This window comes from Lagopus leucura, unplaced genomic scaffold (assembly GCF_019238085.1).
Source record: "Lagopus leucura isolate 7727_CA_CO unplaced genomic scaffold, USGS_WTPT01 Super-Scaffold_100002, whole genome shotgun sequence".
Taxonomy (NCBI): domain Eukaryota; kingdom Metazoa; phylum Chordata; class Aves; order Galliformes; family Phasianidae; genus Lagopus; species Lagopus leucura.
This window is the reverse complement of record NW_024962263.1, coordinates 65,451,742-65,471,914: the sequence shown is the minus strand read 5'-3', so window position 1 is coordinate 65,471,914 and position 20,173 is coordinate 65,451,742. Positions and strand designations below refer to the sequence as shown.

Below are 20,173 nucleotides of genomic sequence, written 5' to 3'. Positions count from 1 at the left end.
CTATTTTGCCAATATCTGTTTTAAAACAGCATAGCTTTTCAAAAAACAGAAACCAAAATGTGTCTACATTTTAACTCTAGGCACAGCAGTTCCTAACAGCACTAAGCAGCAGATTTATCCTATAGCAAAAGAAGCCTAACTGGAGTTATTCAAATGAATTATATGAAAGAAATCTCAGTCTTTCCCCCAACAATCAGTTATGTTGTTTGGTAATCTGGGACAGAGAAGTAAGTTCTGGATATTTTACTTCTTACTTCATCCAATATGAGAATTCACAGGCAAGTATGACAGTTAGTACACTTAATAATGGATCTACTACAGAAAAAATAATGGAGTGGAAATACAAGATTATAAATTAAAGCCCAGAGACACTCCTTTCAATATTTCTTGAAATCTAATTTTAAAAAGTGCAGAAAAAGTGATTCAGTTTCAGATTAATTTCAATTAGACAAAAAGCTTTAACACAAACGTTCTTATAATTCTCCCATTCCTACCAGTGCTGTTGACAAGCTCAGTTCCGAGTGGTTTTGGTACAGGTGTATTTTTGGGTCTGGCTGCAACATGTATAGGAGATGGTGAGTTGTTTCCATTAACAGCTTCGATACAGAATGCGTTCTGTACTACAGAGTCTGAAGGTACTTGATTGTCATTCCCATTAGAAACATCACAAGCAGACCTTGGTAAAAATAAAAATAAAAACCCATCAGCTTATATTAGTACAAACACATTTAATAGTTATGCACAGAACTGAAATCCTACACTATAGCATACAAAAGAAATACACAAAGAACATAAGTAAATTCACAATAGTTTATACATTTGCAGCTTAGATAGCAGTCAAGTGCAAGACAAAAACAATTACAGAACAAGGCATAAATCCTGAAGAACTTCAGAACACTTAGAAAAGATTTCCCATTTCCACTGTGGCTTTACTTTATGAGATATTAAGAGAGTTGAGTGGGAGCAACCGATGCATACATCTTCCAAAAATGCCTTAGGGACCATCCCAAAGCACCACCTGTGAGTATAACTCTTTCTCTCACTGCATGAGGAACAAAGAAAATAATCACATGCACAAGGATAAATGCAGTCCTGTCACTCAAATGCATAGTGACTGTACACTTATTCACACTAACTTTTAAGTAAAAAACTTAAATTGTTCGCATTGACTGCAAGACAACTGGCAGACCATTGATATGAACACTGGCCTACTCAACTCACTAGTGGTTGAGAAGTCAAAGAGCCTCCTATCTCCCTATATGCAGTCCATGAGCTGGTAAAAAGATGGTGGCTTCAAGAACAAAGCTTGAAATTGATCTCCAAGTCTTTTTCTTACCATGTTAGGTTGAAGCTGGCAAACTCTTTGGCTCAGCATTCTGAATACTACCTCCTAAACATAGTACAAGTCTGTTCAACAACTTCCTGATCTCAACCTTAAAAAAGGAACTGGGTGAGAAGGAAGTCATTTAGGCTTTTTTCTTTTTCCTTCCGTTCAGATACTACATTGCAAAAAGTTGGTAGACATGAACAGAAACTGCTCGTAAGACACCAGAAAAGAAAACAAATGAACAAAGTATACAAAACCATCCTGTGCCACTCTCATCTGCAGGATTTCATAAAAAATTCAAGCCGTTTGAAATCTATTTTCAGAGGGCTACACATTAAAAAGGTAGTCATGCACTAATGGAAAGCAGGTTTTAACAGGAGAGGAAAACCAGAATTGTAAATTTAATTATTGCCAAGCTGAATTATGTCATTGTTAAACAAACTATATTTCTAAAACCTATGGTAAAATAATTAAGAGTTTGATAGATAAGATTTTTGGGTCTGGCTGCAACATGTGTAGGAGATGGTGAGTTGTTTCTATTAACAGCTTCGATACAGAATGCATTCTGTACTTTAGAAACAAAAAAATGTCAACTGATAAAAACTGATATACTTTACATACAGTCTAAAACACAAAAATAAATTCCAACCTTGATGCACTTCTTGCCGAAGCATCTCTGTTTTCATGCACAGCCTCTCCATTTTGCTGAACTTCTACTGAACAGTAAAAACAAACAACAAAAAAGAAATCAATACAAATATTCTACTAAATCTGTGTGAAGTATTCATCAAAATATTGACTGAATTGTTTCAACTTACTGGCTGCTGGTGAACTGAGATTTGTAAGAGATTCTTGTTCAACAACCAAACCATCTAACACGACTGTCAGTTCGCCTGTTTGCACCATGCCACTCTTGTTTTCCAAAGATAATTTCAACTGTTCTTTCACCTTTTCCACTACATATGAAGTTGGGATGGGTAGGGGAAGAGAAGGAGAGAAGGAATAAAGGAAAGATTAAATCCTAAGCAATATTGAAAAAACACTGCCAACAAAAAAAGATACATTTGCACAAAAAATATATCTGTACAAAATGTCACACCCAGATGACTTGAATAACATAGAAATCACTAAGGAGCTATGAAACTCAGACCAGCTGTGCATAAATGCATAGTTTAATGTAAAAATAAATAGCTTATTTATACAGTATGCTCCATATAATTTCAGTACTGCATTGTAAACGACTCCCCAGGTTTATTACTTCCACTAAGCCCTTTTGAAATCATGCACTACTTACGTAACACAAGAAGGCTTAAAGTTAAACAACTTGTGAATGACACATCCAAATACTATATGTGACAAATCACAGGGAACCTTATTCTACAACCTAAGTTTATGCTTATTTCTCATAGGTGGTGGTAGGTATGCTTATTTCGCATAGGAAGGTGGTAACACCTTCCAAAAGTAATTCTAAGACACAGTAGAGAAGCACATCACTTTGAGGAAAGAATAAATACAAAAACTGCACAGTCTTTCCTTTTTGTTTTTTCTATTTTTTTTTTTTTTTAACTTTAGTAAGTGCATTTTCATAGACTCCAACTCCCAGGATTAAACAGTAACAGAAAATATCTCAAGTAACCAAAAATTAAATGAGAAAATATTTTCACCAAAAAACCTTGTTTTGAGTTTAAAAAAAAAAAAAAAAAAAACACATTAATGAGGCAGTAGAATAATTCAATACAACTGATAAGAAATGCACAGATGTATAGACAGAGACACATAATCCAGAGTTTAAACATCCTGTGGATGTTGCATAACTCTCTCTAAATGAACCATTACTAGTTCAGCATTTAAAACTACATGTCAGACAACTAAACAAAGTAAGCTCTGAGTTCACATTAATCAGGTTAAAATGGTTAAGGCCTTTTAGTATTTGTGGTCTCAGATTAAAGGATTATTTTTTCAAGATGTAACAGCCTGTATCCCTCAATCTGATAGAATTTCAAGCCAAAGTTAAAGCTCACTGTGTAACTTGTACATCCATGCGCTAAGCCAGCACTTCCATATGTTTTCTGTTCTTAACAAACATCAGAAATGAATAGGAAACATAAGAACAGAGAATGCTAGCATCAGTTATTGCCACAAATGCCCAAGACGTTACTGAGATCCTAAGAGTCATTTTGAAAAGAAGACTGAACTCTATACTGTCAGGCAGCAAATCTTAGTAAACACCCACTGTGACTCTACAGATGGATTTCACAGTACTGTAAACTGCTGGAGTAAGCACAAAGCTGCCAAATCTACTACAGAATTATTGGTCTAGAGAGAAAGGAGGGGGAGGAGAAACTAGCCTACCACAGAGCTGTTAAACTAGCATATTCATAAACTGCAACGGTGATTTGTTCACTCTCTGTTACTTTAAAAGGTCACCTTCCAAAATCAGACCAATGGTTTTACTCCAACTGAGCCTGCAAAAAAGCTGGGAGGGGTGTGGGCAGCAATACAAGGCTAGTGGCATTGAGTAGGAGAAAGTAACAGCACTAATTCTGAAATTTCTGCATTTAGACTTCCCCTTCATATCTTCAGTAAAGAGCCTTTCAACTCCTGCATTTCAATCAATAACTGAGTGACCAGATTAATCTTTTACTGAATTACTCAGTAATTCAGTGTGTGCTGGACTGTTGACACACCAAAATCAGAAGCAGAGCAGGTAAATTAACTTTGGTGCAACGTACAGCTAACACAGCCAACCATATCCTGAAAGAATCTGCCAAGTTGTTGGGTGCACAACTCCTGGATCTCCAGTAATAAAATCTTAACTTCTGTTGTTTGTTTTTTTTTTTTGCTATTATTATTACAATACAGTTTCTGATATAGGCAAAACATAAAATTTCACACATGAAAAACATACAGGAAAAACATACAGGAAGTTTCACAATTACTTTTCATCCTGACATTTCAGGATTATTTTTATAGCATTAGACTTTGTTATTTATTTATTTTAAAAATAAGCAAATTTTCTGCTTAACTACAGAATCCCATGCAGAATCTTCATCGTACTGCTGAAGAAATTCCACTGGATTTTGGATTCTGTTTCAATTTTCTCAAAGAATCAGAAAAATGAAGCATTTGCGAAGCTATCTTTTCTTCCACCTCTCTAAACTGAGCTTTCAAGTTGGTGTATCAAACTTGTGCAAAATACTGGTTTAGCTGGAATTCTACTGCCACTCTGGAGTGGAATTTAAAGTGTGGATTCACCATCTTCTTGTATTCACAAAAAAAGTTTAAAAAGCAAAATAAAGAAGACCTGTTTTAATTCTATTAAAGACAACAAATGTTAGAAGTAACATAGAATACCACAATCACTCATGTTCTCAAAAGAAGTTCTCAATTGATTCTTGTATCAGTGGTTTCTACTGCTCTCTGGACAGTTACGAGAGAAAAATATTTATTCAAAGAAGAAAAACAATGTAAAAAAATACGTTAGTTTTTTTTTTGTTTTCTTTTAAAAACAAGATTAAAACAGATCTTCTAGCAAATTACATACTAGTTTGCCACAAAACATTTTATTTAATTACTACTGCTTTTACTTAGTAGTGACTTGGACCCTGGTATTTGCTTCAAAATTATACATCTCATTATTACGTTTCAATTGTTCTCAATAGCACAGTTAGACATGTCCAGGAGAGACAAGTAAAGACATCAACTGAAAATCAGTTGTAATTACACATATAGTTAGTAGTTTGTTTGCCAGTTTTGATATAAAGATTAGTTATAACAATTCTACTTAAAATATCCTTCAGGATAACTTACATTTTCTATTGTGTATTTCCAAAGCTTGTTTCAAGTCTACAGTGGCTCTTCCTAATAAAGCATCTGCTTTTAAAGTGTGATGGCTCCACACTCTAAATTCCAGCGTAGTCTGTGGAGTCACATTCCTGCATATAAAATACATTTTTAAATATATATATATACAGATTTAAACGTATTCATTTTTCTAACTTGGAGTGTTTGACCTTAATTCATTTTCTCATATTTATTGTATTTCTTGATACTAATTACGTGGAAAAAAAGTTTTCATAATGTGAAGGGCAATTTCTAATTAATAAAGCACTGTAAACACTGCAATATCTATACTTGAGATCAAGCTTAAAGTACATTACTAGAAGTAGCATAAGGAATTTGGGGAGTATCAGAATAACCTAAACTAAGCTCAACTCTCAATTATATAACAGCATATCTCGTTTCTGAAATATATTTTTTCCTTATTCCTCACTATTCTAGAATTCTAAATACATTCTAACACAATTTCAAGCGAATAAAAAGATGGTAAGTAAAAGAAGTTTGTCTGTCACTGGGAAGAAAAACACCATGCATTAGAAAAAGAAACGAAAATACAACCAATCAGCTACTTGCAAACAGGAACCCACACCACAGCTGTCAGCTTGCCATGAAAGTGCTGATAAAATATTACTTATGAATCCACAAATATATATAAAACCATAATGCACAAAAATCAGAGGGGAAAAAAATCCAATAGTGAAATTATAGTGGAAGCAGAAGGGAAGCCCCAATTACAGTAATATTATTACAAACTTTAGCAATGATCTCCCCCCTGCTCAAGAAGGAAAGTTAAGAACCTATGTTAGGTCCTGGAAAGTAAGTCTCATCGAACAGTTTCCATTACAACAAGAGTGCTCCTGGCTGTGAAAAACAGAGCAGAATTCCTGTACTGCAAGAAGTCCAAGGTCACATACCTGCCAGCACTACAAAAGTGAAGGTATATCAGCATTGCTAAAAATAATGCTAAAGACTGTCCCCCAAGCCCCATCATTAGAGCTAACTCTATAGGCACTTTAACACATTACACAGCATGGATCATTTTTGCAGAAATTTATAAGGAAGTATATTTTTGTGTTTTGAATAGGCTGCCTTCTAATGGAAATCTTATTACAAGATCAGATTTAAAAATAAAATAAAATACACACAGAATACATTGCTGGTGCTCTTGCAGATCCCCTCCCCCCCCCTTCAGGTCAGGGGAATTTGGTAAATTGGAGAGTTCACTTATCCCAAGGAAGACTGGTCAACTGAATCAATAACACCATTACAACAGACTTAGGAAAAGTGGACCAGAATACCTTATCTGTAAGTAACACATCCTAGGTAATATTGATGATGGAACATCTGTCTGGCTGTACTATGTACAAATTACTTCACTTCTAACAAGCCACCAAATCCTGCCAAATCAAGCCTGTCTCCTCAACAGCAGCTCTGGTCTCTGTGGTACCTCAGTACTTGTGCTAGTTATAACTCCTGGAAATCATTGTTAGGTCCAAGACTATACCATTCAGTTTTGCAATACTGCACAGGGTTAAATAAGCTCTACTAAACCTAAAACACCAAAAAGATTGACACAGGAACCACCCTACCTGGTTTGCCACAGATCTGCAGTTACCAAATAATAGTGTTATCAAGTAAATGACTCCCCAAAACTAGGTATGCAGTGCCACTCCCCATTCTCCAGAACCACACTAGGTTCTTGTAACTAACAAAGCTGGCTATCGCACACAGGTAGGTCAGATACCATAATGTGTACAGCACTCAGTGCCTTTTGAAAGTAGCTGTGATGTTACCAGACCCAGTGTTGTTCATGCAATAATGCTTTCTAGCCAATTACACTGTGCAAGATTTGCCAGTTCTTCACAGAGTCGTATTCAGGTATTCCTGCACCTATAGTACAGTAAACCAAATTAAGCCATTATCACATTAAGCAACTTGAATATTAGGAAAAGTTACACGGCCACTTTATAGCAACTTGTTTTGTAATCACATCCCCTCATTAGGAAGTTTAAAGGAAATGTGACCTTCCTCGTAGCCCACTCAACAAGTTGTGAATTCCTTCCTTTCAAAGTTGAGAATGACATAATTATAACTACTAAGATCTTCTAGAGGGGAATTTTAAACATGAGACGTCCACAGTGCAAATAAGTATTAAGGGCATACTGTGGACAGCAACTGTACACAGAACACTCTCCTCCAAAAAAAAAAATGTATAAATACACACACACACGCATACATACACATATATATTATTCTCATAACATCATAAACACTGAGAAAGAGTTTTCATTAAACATCACCTTATGTCTGCACATAGTCAGCAAAAGCCAGAAAAAGTCATGTAGGCAGCCAAGTTCAATAAATATTTGCCTACAATGGCAGGCCAATAAATAGTAGCAAATAATCAAAATAAAAGTAAAGAAATAAATCTACTTACACTGTCAGCTGTTCATCCCACTTTGGATTTGAAGAACTACTTGATTTTGCTGTTTTCTTGATTTCTCCATCTGCAGTTAATTCAGTGTAGAAAGTTGTTCCAAACCAATTCTTTTTCCGTTTCAGTTTGGCACTAGAAACTAATAAAATGCATTGCTTTATCTTCAGCACCACACTTAGTGAAAACGAGAAAAAGTACCGTACTAGAAAAAGCGTACAGAACAGAGCACAGCAATGTTGTTTCTCATCCACTCCTACTTCTGCTGAACAGAAAGAGGTCAATCCCAGAATGGTACCTTTCATTTTCAAGAACTACTTTGTCAGGTAGTTCAAACAAAGCATAGTAAGTTCTCTTCACTGTGTAATGGCAGGATGGGTAAGACAGCACAACAATTATTTTATTAAAAAAAAAAAAAAAAAAGAAAATCATACAGTCTATTAGATTTTCTCACAATTCTTTCTCATCCAACTATTCCCTTGAACAGTAGCTAAGTATGATACCCCTGAGAGATTATCAGACATTTGTTTTGATGTTGATTTTTTTTTTTTTAACAGAAGCTTCATTATTTCAAATTATGCATATTTACAAAGGTACATGCAATTTAAGCCTATTTCAAAATTTCACTGCTACAAATGTTTCACTGCTATGTATGTTTCACTGCAAAACCTCAATGCAGAGCTTCATCTCTTCACCTGTACCATCTGTGTGATTAACTTCTGGTTTAACACATCACTGAAAGTAAGAAATCAGCTCTCAAATTTCCCCTATTTAAAGAATTTTGCAGATGAACTTCAGGCTTCAGCTAAATCTTCAACAATTAGAAACAGCAACTGACCAAAAAAGTTCAATTTTTTTTTATTCTCCAAATCTCTGGTGAGATCCTCAGTGTTCCTGAATACAAATCTATTCTTTTGTTTCCTCACCCAGCTGACAATGTTACTGTAACAACCAACTGCAGCCTAGCTGCCAACATTTCAAATGGTGCTTCAGGCACCTGCTCCAGAAAAGATGGTTGGACTCACAGCAATATGTACCTGCTAGCTATGCTTTCTTTCTTAAGCCTCCCATACGTCTCTGAGATTGCTTTCCGATAGAGAATTAACCCTTCAGAAAACCAAGCCAAAAAATCAGACAGGTTTCTGTCCATTTCAGTCTTTGAACCAGATCTCCTGAAGTCAGAGAAGTTTCAGTGCCAGGAAAACACAAGAGTACTTATAGAGCAAAACAGAACGGGACATCAGAATGATAATTTCTGCATATGTGCCCTGAAGTTATAGGCTGTTTATTTAACTCAGTTTCTTACAGTTGTTCATACACTACGCTATCAGTTTTAGTTGATTCTGACAATTCATCATTCTATCTTTATACACAGTTTATTAGTTTTCCCACAAAGGATTCCTCATTTAAATTAACAAAATATCCACTTTGGGGACAGCGCAACAATGCATTTTTTCCTCAGATAACCCAGTCACCTTTCTACAACCCAACATGATGCATCTTTCTTTGGATATAACTTTTTTAGAGACATAGCTTCTTACTGACTTTTTTCCCAAGTTTTGCTCATGATAGACTTAAATGCATTCCCGATCATATATTTTTTTCTTACTTCAGGGTTCCCAGATTCTTTCTGGATCCCTGGAAAAGTTCAGATTACATATTATCAGTGGTAAAATAACATAATATATACATGCATACATATGTATATGAAGGCTTTTTATTGAATGGCCAGCAGATTTTGCAATCCCTTCCAGTTTTCCCACAGATTTTTCACAACACTGCACGCATTTTTACTTGCAGTTCCCCATAATTGCCAATATTTCTTGTATAATTTCAGTAATAGGTGTTTCTCTGTACAGATTATATGGCATTAATTACTTCTTCTCTATCACAATTCCTGTCACTACTGCTGTATTGCATCTCCATGCTTTTCTCATTTGAAGTGATCATTAAACTGTCATCCACCTCATTTCAACATTTCTACCTAGCTTCAATTCATTTACGTATGTTACAGCTATGCTCTTAATTGTAACCTTCCAGTGAATTAAAATGCCGATTATACTGATCTATTTTTCAGATCTGCTTCAGCTTTCTTTTTTTAGAATATTTCCCCCTAAAAACCAGTGACACAAATTATCACTACTTGCCTGTCACTTGCATCTGTAACCTTCCATTACGGTTGTTACTTGTATCAGTTCTTGGAGAGGCTGTGGCCATGTCAGAAGTTTAGGCTTTAGCCTAAATTAAAAAAATAAAATAAAATAAAATAAAATAAAAAAAAAAAGAAAGAAAGAAAAAAGGAGACAGTTTATTAAAACATGCAATTAATTAGCAAGACACCAAGCATCACTTTGGCATGACAACTCGGTTTTTCATAATACTAGTTAAAAAAAAAAAAAAAAAAAAGCTGCAAAATTTGTCACACTTTGCCTTTGATTATGCAGAGGCACTTCAGTAATGTTTACATTTACCAATTTACCAAGCTTAGAACAACTGTTAAAGCAAAGAAAAAACATACAGCAGCAGTATCAATATTCCTGTCTCTAAAAGTTATGCTTATAATCCAGATGAGCACCAACAACTTTAAGGAAACAACATCTGAAATGTATACATGCTTGAAAAACCAAGCTGTCCTAGCAGCAATATAAGCAATTTAGACAATTTGAAATCTATTCCTAGGCCTGCCATCAGCTTTTTCAACCACTGATGCCCACCTTCCTCACCTATCAAAGCAGCAAGAACTTAGCAAGGACCACCCTATGCCACCATTCATCAACTAGCACACCGTGGCTCTGATGTGAGTTGGGGCACCCCCAGCACTTGAAGCGCATACCTTCAAGCGCTTGAAAGGCAGCACCAAAACTAGAAATATTATTTAACAGACAATTCTATTTGTGTCATAAAATAGACTGTCTGGATGAATGCCCTGTGTTTGCCTCTGAACATCAACTGCTAACAACAGTAATATGGAACAGTGCCATGCAAACCTATCTGACTGTACATGAGTCAGTGAAAAAAATGTTGAACACGCACCCCTGGTATGCACACTTCTATAAAATTATATGAATGCACTAATAAAATATTTTGTATATAATAAAACACACAAAAACATAAATTGAAAAGGACAAAAGAAAGAAGAAATAAAGAGTATTGTTATTTTTTATTTATTAGTGATACAATAAAAAACTTCCACTGAAAATACAATTATTTCTCAGGGAGAGCAATGTGATAAAATAGGCTTACGTGGTGGTTGCTTTTTTTGTTTGTTTGTTTTTTTAATGTTGGTTTATCACTTTATAAAACAGTCACTTGAAGGCCTGGTTATAAACTCAGTGTAACTTCAATACTTGTCTTTAACGTTCGTCATATCTGGAGAAGAAAAATCATAAAGATGCATATACCCAAATGGAAGAACACCATTGGCTGCACTTACTATGTCATAATAATCATTTTTCATTCCCACTCATGAAGCATGTTTCATGGTATATGGCTGGTCAGTTTATATCTTCCCTGGTGGCAAAAAATCAGTTCTTGAAAATCAAACCAAAGTTGTTTCATTTTTCTGTTTTTGGCAAGTGGGTCAAAAACCCACTGAAAATCTTCATTTGAAAAACTTAAAATAGGTTATGAAATTGCTTCCAGTTTTAAATGTAAGAGCTTTTATGGGTGACATGTTTGCATCATTTCTGGCAACAAAATCACGAACATTTCAAAACATCTACTTTCCAAACATTCCATAGTCCAAACTTCTTTCACAAAGCAGCTACTTCCTCACCATTAAACAATTACCTCTACCTGGAAGGGTCACACAACCTTTTGTTGTTGTTTTTATGCATCTGCTAAAGTAGACAACCACTTACAACAGAAAAGTTGAACAAATGCCTAATCATTGTTTAACAACTCTTGCCATGAGATAATCAGCAAACCTCTGCATCATACAAAAGATCTTCATGGTCACTCCTTGTGTCACTGCAAATATTGTAAAGACTCTGCTGTTAAGAGTTTCCTTTCATATTATTAACTGTGTCAGTCACATCCTTCAGCACTTCATGTGAACTTCTGACTCCAAACTCCTTTCTACAATAGCCTGATGCAGCAAATGAATTTCACATTTCATTTCTGCAACTTTACCTAGTTGAAAAAAACAGTATCTGACAATGTAGACACTCTACCAGTGACTACATTTGCACATTATTTCTATTAAAAAAAAAAAAAAAAAAGTTTCTATTAGATAAGTCATCTACTGATATGAATATATCTTTTCTGGTATATCTTTCCTTTAGTGGCTTAGTTCCTTGTACGTTTTGTTACAGAAATAGAATCTAGCAAATACAATAAATTGAGATGTTAGAAACATCTGTACGTTCATTGTATGTACATCAACTCTATAACAAATCTCACACATGGTGCAATTTGTTCCAGTACTTTTTTTTCCCCTCAAATCTTCAGTAATATTTCCTATGGATTTTTTAACAGCAATTGCTGACAAAAGAACATATTTTGGTTTGTTGCCATGTTGTTTCCCATGCATTATTTCATACATTTTTACCACAGCAGAAAGAACAAGTGTCTTCCTGATGTACATAGCTTTTATCTTTTGCTATTATCTAAGAGTCTCAGAAGAGGCATCTAAAGATTTAAATTTAGTGAAAAATTCTAGAGTACTGGATTGTTTATCACATGACTTTAAATAACGCAGAGAAAAGTGTAGCTGTTGACCTTCACATTTCAGATGCACAGTTTTTAAATGCCTTGCTGGTCATGACAGTGCTTCATATTATTAGCTAAAATCTTCCTACATTAGCTAATATCTTAAGGTACAATATACATTTCAGATGAGATTAATTATTAATGATTGTGAAGATACATCCATATTTCAAACAGCCTCCTTGATAATGTTGATTTTTCTTTTGCTTACTTCTCATCAGATCTGATCAGGCTGCCATTATTTTTACTTCATAATTTGGTCAACAAAAATCTCATGCTAGGAGCAGGAGAAGCATCTGCTCTGCCATGTTCTTGTTGTTTACTTGTACTCACATTATCAGTATTATCTTAAATCCATGGTGTCTTTGGATCCATCTATTCAATCCTCCTTTTCAACTAACCGGGTACAAACGGAACTGCAATACGTGGAAAGTGAATGAAGAAGTGCAAGTGCCACTGTGAACCCCATAGTGTTGCAGAACACTCCCTTATCTCTGGATCCCTAACAATGCTACTAGAAGCAGGACCACATGACGTTCCCAGTGTCAATACATATATTAAACATTACTGATGCTTAATTTCCTTTTTTTTTCACTCACACAATGCCCTCTCCCACTCCCCATCTATAATCACAAAATGTTTGAGGCTGGCAAGGGCCTCTGCAGCTATCTGGTACAACTCCTGCCCAAACAGAGTACCCAGAGAAGGGTGCTCAGGACCCCACAGCTCAGGCTCACATCCAAGCAGCTTCTGAACATCTCCAAGGAAGAGACTCCACAGATTCTGGACAACCTGTATCAGTGCTCCAGCACCCATATAGCACAGCAGTGCTGCTTGGTATTTAGAGGGAGCTTCCTGTCCTCCAGTTTGTGCCCACTGCCTCCTGTCCTGGCAATGGACACCACTGAAAAGAGCCTGGCTCCATCCTCACTGCGTTCTCCCTTCGGGCATTTGTATACATTGATGAGATCCCTTAGTCTCTTCTTCTCTAGGTTGAACAGTTCCAGATTTTTCAGCCTTTCCTCATAAGAGAAGTGCTCCAGTCACTTACACATCTTCATGGCATTGCATTACACTGTCTCAAATACGTCCTTATCTCCTCAGTAGTGACAGCTCAGAACTGGACAATTTGCTTAACTATTCCCAGATTTCATCTTCTTCCAGCAAGGTCACATTCTTCTATGCTCCAGCATATGGACCTGGAATTCCTGACCTCTCCTTAGCATTGTATTCCCTTCATTTTAGATAAAATATACATACAAGCTGTAGAATTTTCTTTCCATGTTTCAATGGATCATCTTGCAAACTTCACTTTAGAGATCACTGATATGGAAGTCAATTACAGTGCAACATGTGCAATCAATTCTGTGGCAACGTAATTCAAACTTCTCAAAAAATCAATGTCTGCACTCTAGTCCTAATCATAAATGTAAACATTAGGTATTTTTTTGTAACTGATCAAATTAGCATCATTTTTACAGGTTTTTTCCTTGTTGCTATGGTTTTTTGAGGAACTAGTTGCTGTTTTATGCTTTTTAAAAATGTTTGCATTTTAATTCTACTCCTACGGCGCGCAAATCAAGATAAATAAATGAAAACAACAAAAGAAAAATGTGTCAAAGTCCTCATACAGACATGGTACACTGTTCATTGTCTAACCTACTCAGGTTTCAAGTGCTGATTTATCTGCAAAGGCATACAGCCTGCTCTAACCTGAATTACTGGCTCTGCCTGCTCCTAAGCTACAAACTGAATTTGGCATACATGTGTTACCCACATCCTTGTAACACTGAAGTGAGGATTCTCTACACAGTTTTTTATCTTTCCCCATGAGGGAAATACGATTATAATGGCTGGGAAAAAATGATTACAATGCAAGGAAGATACCAACAGAGCAAGGAGATAAAACAAAGTGAGGCTTGCTTTGGCTGTGGGACTGCATGTTTCCATGACACACACACACACACGCACACAAAAACCCATAAAACATGACAATGCTTTAGACAGCTATTCGTTACTCTAATCCATTACTCTAATCAGTAACTATCCAAGTTCACCTTTGAACAAATCAGCCCTGATCCAGGTGGTTCTTTCTTATGGATAAAGAAAGAGCCCGCTCGCATCATGTTTGTAATTTTCACTGAAGATCCAAAGAAACAAATAAATGAAGGCACTCCATTGTCTGATGCATGCAGAGTAAAAACAGTTGGACAGGACTTTCTTTGAGGTAAACAAAGCCTTCAGGAAGAAAAGTTGGCCAAGTTATATCATACAAGATGAAGATTCTTATCTAGAGATTTGAAATAGAGACACTCATTACTCTCTGAAGGCTGTTTGGGATATAGGACAAATGCTGCTGCATGAGCAAAGAAGAGAAGTACCAACAAAAGCTTATTCCACCAGGAAGTGTCCTTTAACAGGAAAATTGCTATGTTGAAGTAGTCACAGAAATATATATTTAAAACAAAACAAAACAATCTAACATGTAAGCATTTCAAGTAGTGATAAAAATAGTAGTAGTGTTATTATGTAAGATACTGGGGATAGACTGCCTTCTACAAGGGCAGGACGTGTAAAGCATTACTGGGAGAATAAAGACAGAGCAGTCTAACAATAATTAAGACTGAAAGTAAAAGACAAAGAAAACAAAAATAAAGGTTACTGAATTAAAAGAAAACTGTTTACAAAAAAAAAAAAAAAAAAAAAAAAAACAAAAAAAAAAAACCTCAGGCTTCTCAGAGGGCAGTGATGCAGCAAAGAGAACAAGCATAAACACACACTGGATGAAACTAAGCAGGGACAGGAAAGAAGTCACATAGCAGAGGGACTAACAAATTTGCAGTAGGATGTGATTATACCACCACATTTTTAACTCATTTGAAGCAAAAGTTTTCTTGAACTTTGAAAAATTCAAATTAGAATTAATCTAAATGTAAACTAAACAAGTCACCCAATCTTGATGGAGGGGAGGAGACAGAGATTGTAGGAAGTCACTGAAGCGATAACAGTGATCCAGAGGCGTAAGAAATCTACACAATCAGAGATGACAAAAGGAAAACACCAGAATTTTCTTGATCTTATTTGCCAGAAAACCTACATGGGAAAGAAAAATAGCTGCTGAAGATGAACAGAAAAATGTTTTAAAAAATATATTCACGAAAGTGCAAGACTTAACAACCAGTGGACAAGGTGTCCTATGGGCAGCATTTACTGCTAAACTCAGCTCCCAAATTATAGAATCATAGAATCATAAGGTTGGAAACGACCTGTAAGATCATCAACTGTCTTCTCATTACCATTGCTACCACAAACTACTAAACCATATCTCGTAGCTCCTCATCCAGACACCTCTTGAACACTGCCAGGGACAGCGACTCCACCACCTCCCTGGGCAGCCATTCCAATGCCTGACTACTTGTTGTGATTTTTACTCAAAACAAATGCCTAGTTTGGCTACTGAATCTATTGATTAAGGCTTAAAATCATCACTGTTATTTCTAGATATTACATGGCTCTTTGAAGAGTCATGGGAAAATAATAGTGCTGACATTAGTTACTGTTACTTGTTACAAAGTGTAAACAAGGCCATGTTATTTTTTATTATAAAATCCTACAGATTAGAAACTTTAAGAAGTTTTTAATCAGAATGATTAACAAACTACCCAACTGCAGGATTATCAACAGCTATCAGAATACAACCATGATCCATTTAAATCTGCAAACTATCACAGTATTAAAACTACCAATTTGTTCTCTACTCTTCAGCCATTTCCCTTGTGTTCTCCTGTCTCTACATAATACATACTCTTGTCTTCAGGATTGGACAGCATTGCAGGCACAGCCTCATTCCTCCTGTAGAAAGAAGTCCCAAAAGCAGGACGAGAAATGTGAATATTTTTTATTTTCCCCAACCCCTGGAGCTGTCTCTTTTGTAATAAAAGCTACCACATCCTCCACCTGTCACGCTGTACTGCAGGCTCCACCATGGACAAGAACATCACTTCTTCCCACACTGCACACTCTTGAAGATTAAAGGAGCGCACGTGGATCACACTAAATGGAGATTCTGATCCCTACAGCCTCCTGAAATCACCACTCACCTAAAAAACTTTTATCTTCACAGTATCAAAAGTGCCTGTACTGTAACAGCGCACAATAAAAACACCTGTTTTCAGTTTCAGGTGTTGGCAAAATCAGGAGTAGAATCTGGGGAAGGGAGAAGAGGAGCAGGGAGAGTAGGAGGGAGGAATGATGACTCCTCTCCAATAACACTAAAAATCTACAGTTGGAAGCAAGATTTTTGTTGTAAAAATAAAAATGAACAAAATCGAGAAAAAAACGAAAACAATTCTCATGTCAAATGCAAAAAAAAAATTCTTAACTTCCTTCCATTCAGATTTCAAAAAGAATTGAAAATAGAATTTCTATTCAATGCAAATCCGATTCGAAAATTTATTTCACCATTTATCAACAATAATAATGGCAATAATTGCCAATTTCAAGAGTATCATTAAATTTAAGTGAACACTTTTAACACCAAGACCCCTTAAGTTTGCATATATTCTCACTATGTCTCTACTAAAGCTACAGTATTTTTTCAATTACCTATAGCAAATTGAACGCATTTCTTTCTGATTAAAAAAAAAAAGCAACAACTTCACAGACGTAGCTGTATTCCTTTCAGAAAAACAGTAATTCTGTATCATTGAAAGAAAGTAAAAATTAAACATTTCCTTTTCACGTTGGTAAAATTCCACCTCAGAAACTGATTACACACAAAGAGAGATCAAAGGAGGACTTTCTCCTCGCAAGAAAGATTCAACTTTTAAACTACTCTGAAAATACTGCTCACAGATTCCACCTTCTGATAAATTTCTATGATCCTTCCTGTACCCAATATATTTAAGGGCATCTCTGAGCAATAAATGTAAACATGTTAAAGTGTTTCTACAAACATGGCAAATATCTCAAAAGAACTATCATTTACCGGATCCTAAATGTGCCATTTCCAAGCTGTACTCAGCACACATAAATCTCTCACCTTGGCTGACTAATCAAAGACTGCACAGCGAAATATCTTGGACTAATCATTACCTCTGATCTCTCAGTCCTCATGCCCAATGCAGCCCACAAGACAGTTTCTGAAACAACTCGTGACAAAGTTCTGCCCATGTGGAGCCTGCTCCTCTGCATATCTGGAATCACACATTCAACAGTTAGTTTTATGGCATATTTTAGACTTCCCTCCCCCTTGCTTGCCTAGTCATGTTTCACAACCTAGAAATCACTTCTCGTTTTTCCTCCATACATGCCACTTTTCCCCATAAACACCATGACTCCTACTCCACAGATAGTATTTTCACTCTCAAGTATCTCTCTAGTGCACACCTAACTAAATTCACAACTGTTCTTTAATATTCAACTCCTAAGTTTGACATTTTTGTTTCAGATCTGGAGAATGGTCTGCATAACACACAAAAACATGTTAGCCTTTATTAAACAGAGCAGAACAGCCAATAAAAGATTATCCCAACATCTCTTGTCCTGTCTACAGCCAACACCAAAATAGTCTAAGTACTGGCACTCCCTAAACGCATAGCTTTGGTCATAAACTAAAATTGTGACATTACTTGCACCTAGGGAAATACAGAGTTTTAAAGTCTGAGTTTTACTTCCCTGAGCTCCACAAGCATGCTTGCTACTCCACAAGCATGCTTGCTACTCTAAGTCATAATGGAAAGATTATGCTTATCAGTAAGGGATATCTTCCATAAATGCTAACAGGCCATCTGAGAACTATTAATTTTCTGCTTGCTGTTTGTGACAAAATTCATTTGTTGTTCTTCACTTCTTAAAAACTTAAAAAATCCTTTTCCATTTAATAAGCCTCTGAATTGTCAAGATCTAGTACAGGCTAATTAAAAGGGCAGCAATTCCATTCCCATTTCTAATCAAATATATATGGCAAGTAAGGACAGACTAGAGATACAGGCTAGCGACAGATGATAAGACAAAGCAATAACTTTTATTAACTAATACTATATTTGTATATGTGAGGGGGAAAAACTGACCTCCAGTGAACAGAAGCTTCAGCTAGAAACTATATCCAAGGATATCTTCAGTCAAAATACTTAATAATAAGTCTAGATTCCTTTCAATAGGGTGCCTGATTTTAAGATATGCACACATTGTTTTATAATCCTCCTTTTCACATATAACTAATTAATTTTATTAACTTTAATTAATTCCTACTTGGCATACACAAGGAAAGCAAGGTCCAAATTACACAAACAGCTCTAACCTTTGCTTTCTAATCCAACTTCTTCACTTTGAAAGGCTTACATTCTGCCAATTTAACTCGATAGATCTGTTTTAGAACATTGAAATGTTGCACATTCTTCACAGAATATGTTAAATTCCTTGTCTTTTGATGTTCTGCTTTGGTCCCAATACAAATTATCAATTCCCAATCACACTACTTTTCCATCTGCTTAAGTTCAATCACATACTATTTTTACTGTGCATTATTTTTTCACTGTTTTCACCTTTACTACCTTCAACTTCCACCCTATGAATAATTTTGTCTTCGAGTTTTCCACCTAAACTATCTAGTAGGTTTTTTTGTTTTGTTTGGGAGGAGAGGGAATATTTTAATAATCTATCACAGAAGCGCATGAGAAAACTGTACGTTAAAAAATAAACAATATTTAAGATTGGAAACTTAACATCACTCTAAACACGTAACATGCACATTCTCCATCAGTTTTTATGACTATGGCAGTCCAAACTTCTGTGACAATATGCACTGAAGTGATTGTTAAATTTATGAGTCCATGTGAAGATGATTGTAGCTGCAGATCTGTGACACAACTGAAGGTAGAAAAAAAAAGAAAGAAAGAAAGAAAGAAAGAAAGAAAGAAACGCACAAGACATACAAAACCATTGAATAGAGATTTTTAACAATTAACTTGGAAACTTGTAAGATGCAGTGAGCAGCATTAAGTGGTTCTTTTCTATTAAGTAGCACTTGCAAAAGCATTATAATAAGTACTAGCCGTAGCTTGAGTCAGCATTTAAACAGTAGGCAAAGTAGGCAACAAAATCAGATTTCCAGTGACCATTTAAAATAACACTGCTAAGAGTACTGGCTCGAATTCTCAGCACACAGGGAAAGCACACCATCACAGTACTTTTAGAACAATACTGTAATACGGCACTCATCCCTTGCTGAGCAACATATTCTGTTCTGTGGCACTTGAACTTTAAACTTCAGTCAAACAAATACTGACAGACATGCAGACCTACACTTAAAAAAAAAAAAAAAAAAAAAAAAAAGATACCAGTTGCTAAAATGGAAAACAAACAACTTTCAAGTGTTTAACACAATACTCAGAAACTTACAAAGACAAGACTCTTGCAGATGCCTTTACTACAAACTTTTACTTTTTAATGGCTTCTCTGATTCCTTGGATATCGCTGAATTTTGAGCATATGTAGATAAAAATTAAAAAACAAGAACCCAAGACCATTACTGTTTAAGAAGTTAACACAGTAAATGCAGCAGTATTCTATCAGACTTGTAGACGTTAACTATACAAACATATCAATCCAGGAAACAAGGCAGAACAATTGTTTCCAAACATTTGTAACTGTAGGATACATTCTATTCTAATACTGAACACCGGACTCTTTTAAGTCCACTAAGGGTGATCCTAGCACTAAACATTCACTCATAAACCATACATTCACTATATGTCCTGTTTACACCAAGCCTGAGTCCACAGTGTACTACTGGGGAGATGCCACCAGCTTCCTTACAACTGATGCTTCAACATTAGTAGAATTTCAGCTTTGGCAGTCTGCTG

At 35.7% G+C, this 20,173-nt stretch overlaps 1 protein-coding gene across 4 annotated transcripts in view; it reads right to left on the bottom strand.

Moving 5' to 3' along the window:
• WWP1 (WW domain containing E3 ubiquitin protein ligase 1) overlaps positions 1–20,173 on the bottom strand; it is a 61,690-nt gene that overhangs the window by 28,699 nt on the left and 12,818 nt on the right. For 2 of the 4 annotated variants that reach the window (XM_042869159.1, XM_042869161.1), the window contains exons 2-7: positions 9,749–9,839; positions 7,605–7,743; positions 5,138–5,262; positions 2,146–2,283; positions 1,977–2,043; positions 495–676 (exon numbers count right to left, since the gene is read on the bottom strand). In XM_042869159.1, the coding sequence (XP_042725093.1) occupies positions 495–676; positions 1,977–2,043; positions 2,146–2,283; positions 5,138–5,262; positions 7,605–7,743; positions 9,749–9,818 (721 nt within the window). In that variant the 5' untranslated portion in view covers positions 9,819–9,839. Of the gene's footprint in view, positions 1–494; positions 677–1,976; positions 2,044–2,145; positions 2,284–5,137; positions 5,263–7,604; positions 7,744–9,748; positions 9,840–20,173 lie in introns of those variants that run through there. The other 2 variants (XM_042869162.1, XM_042869163.1) reach the window with 2 other exon arrangements.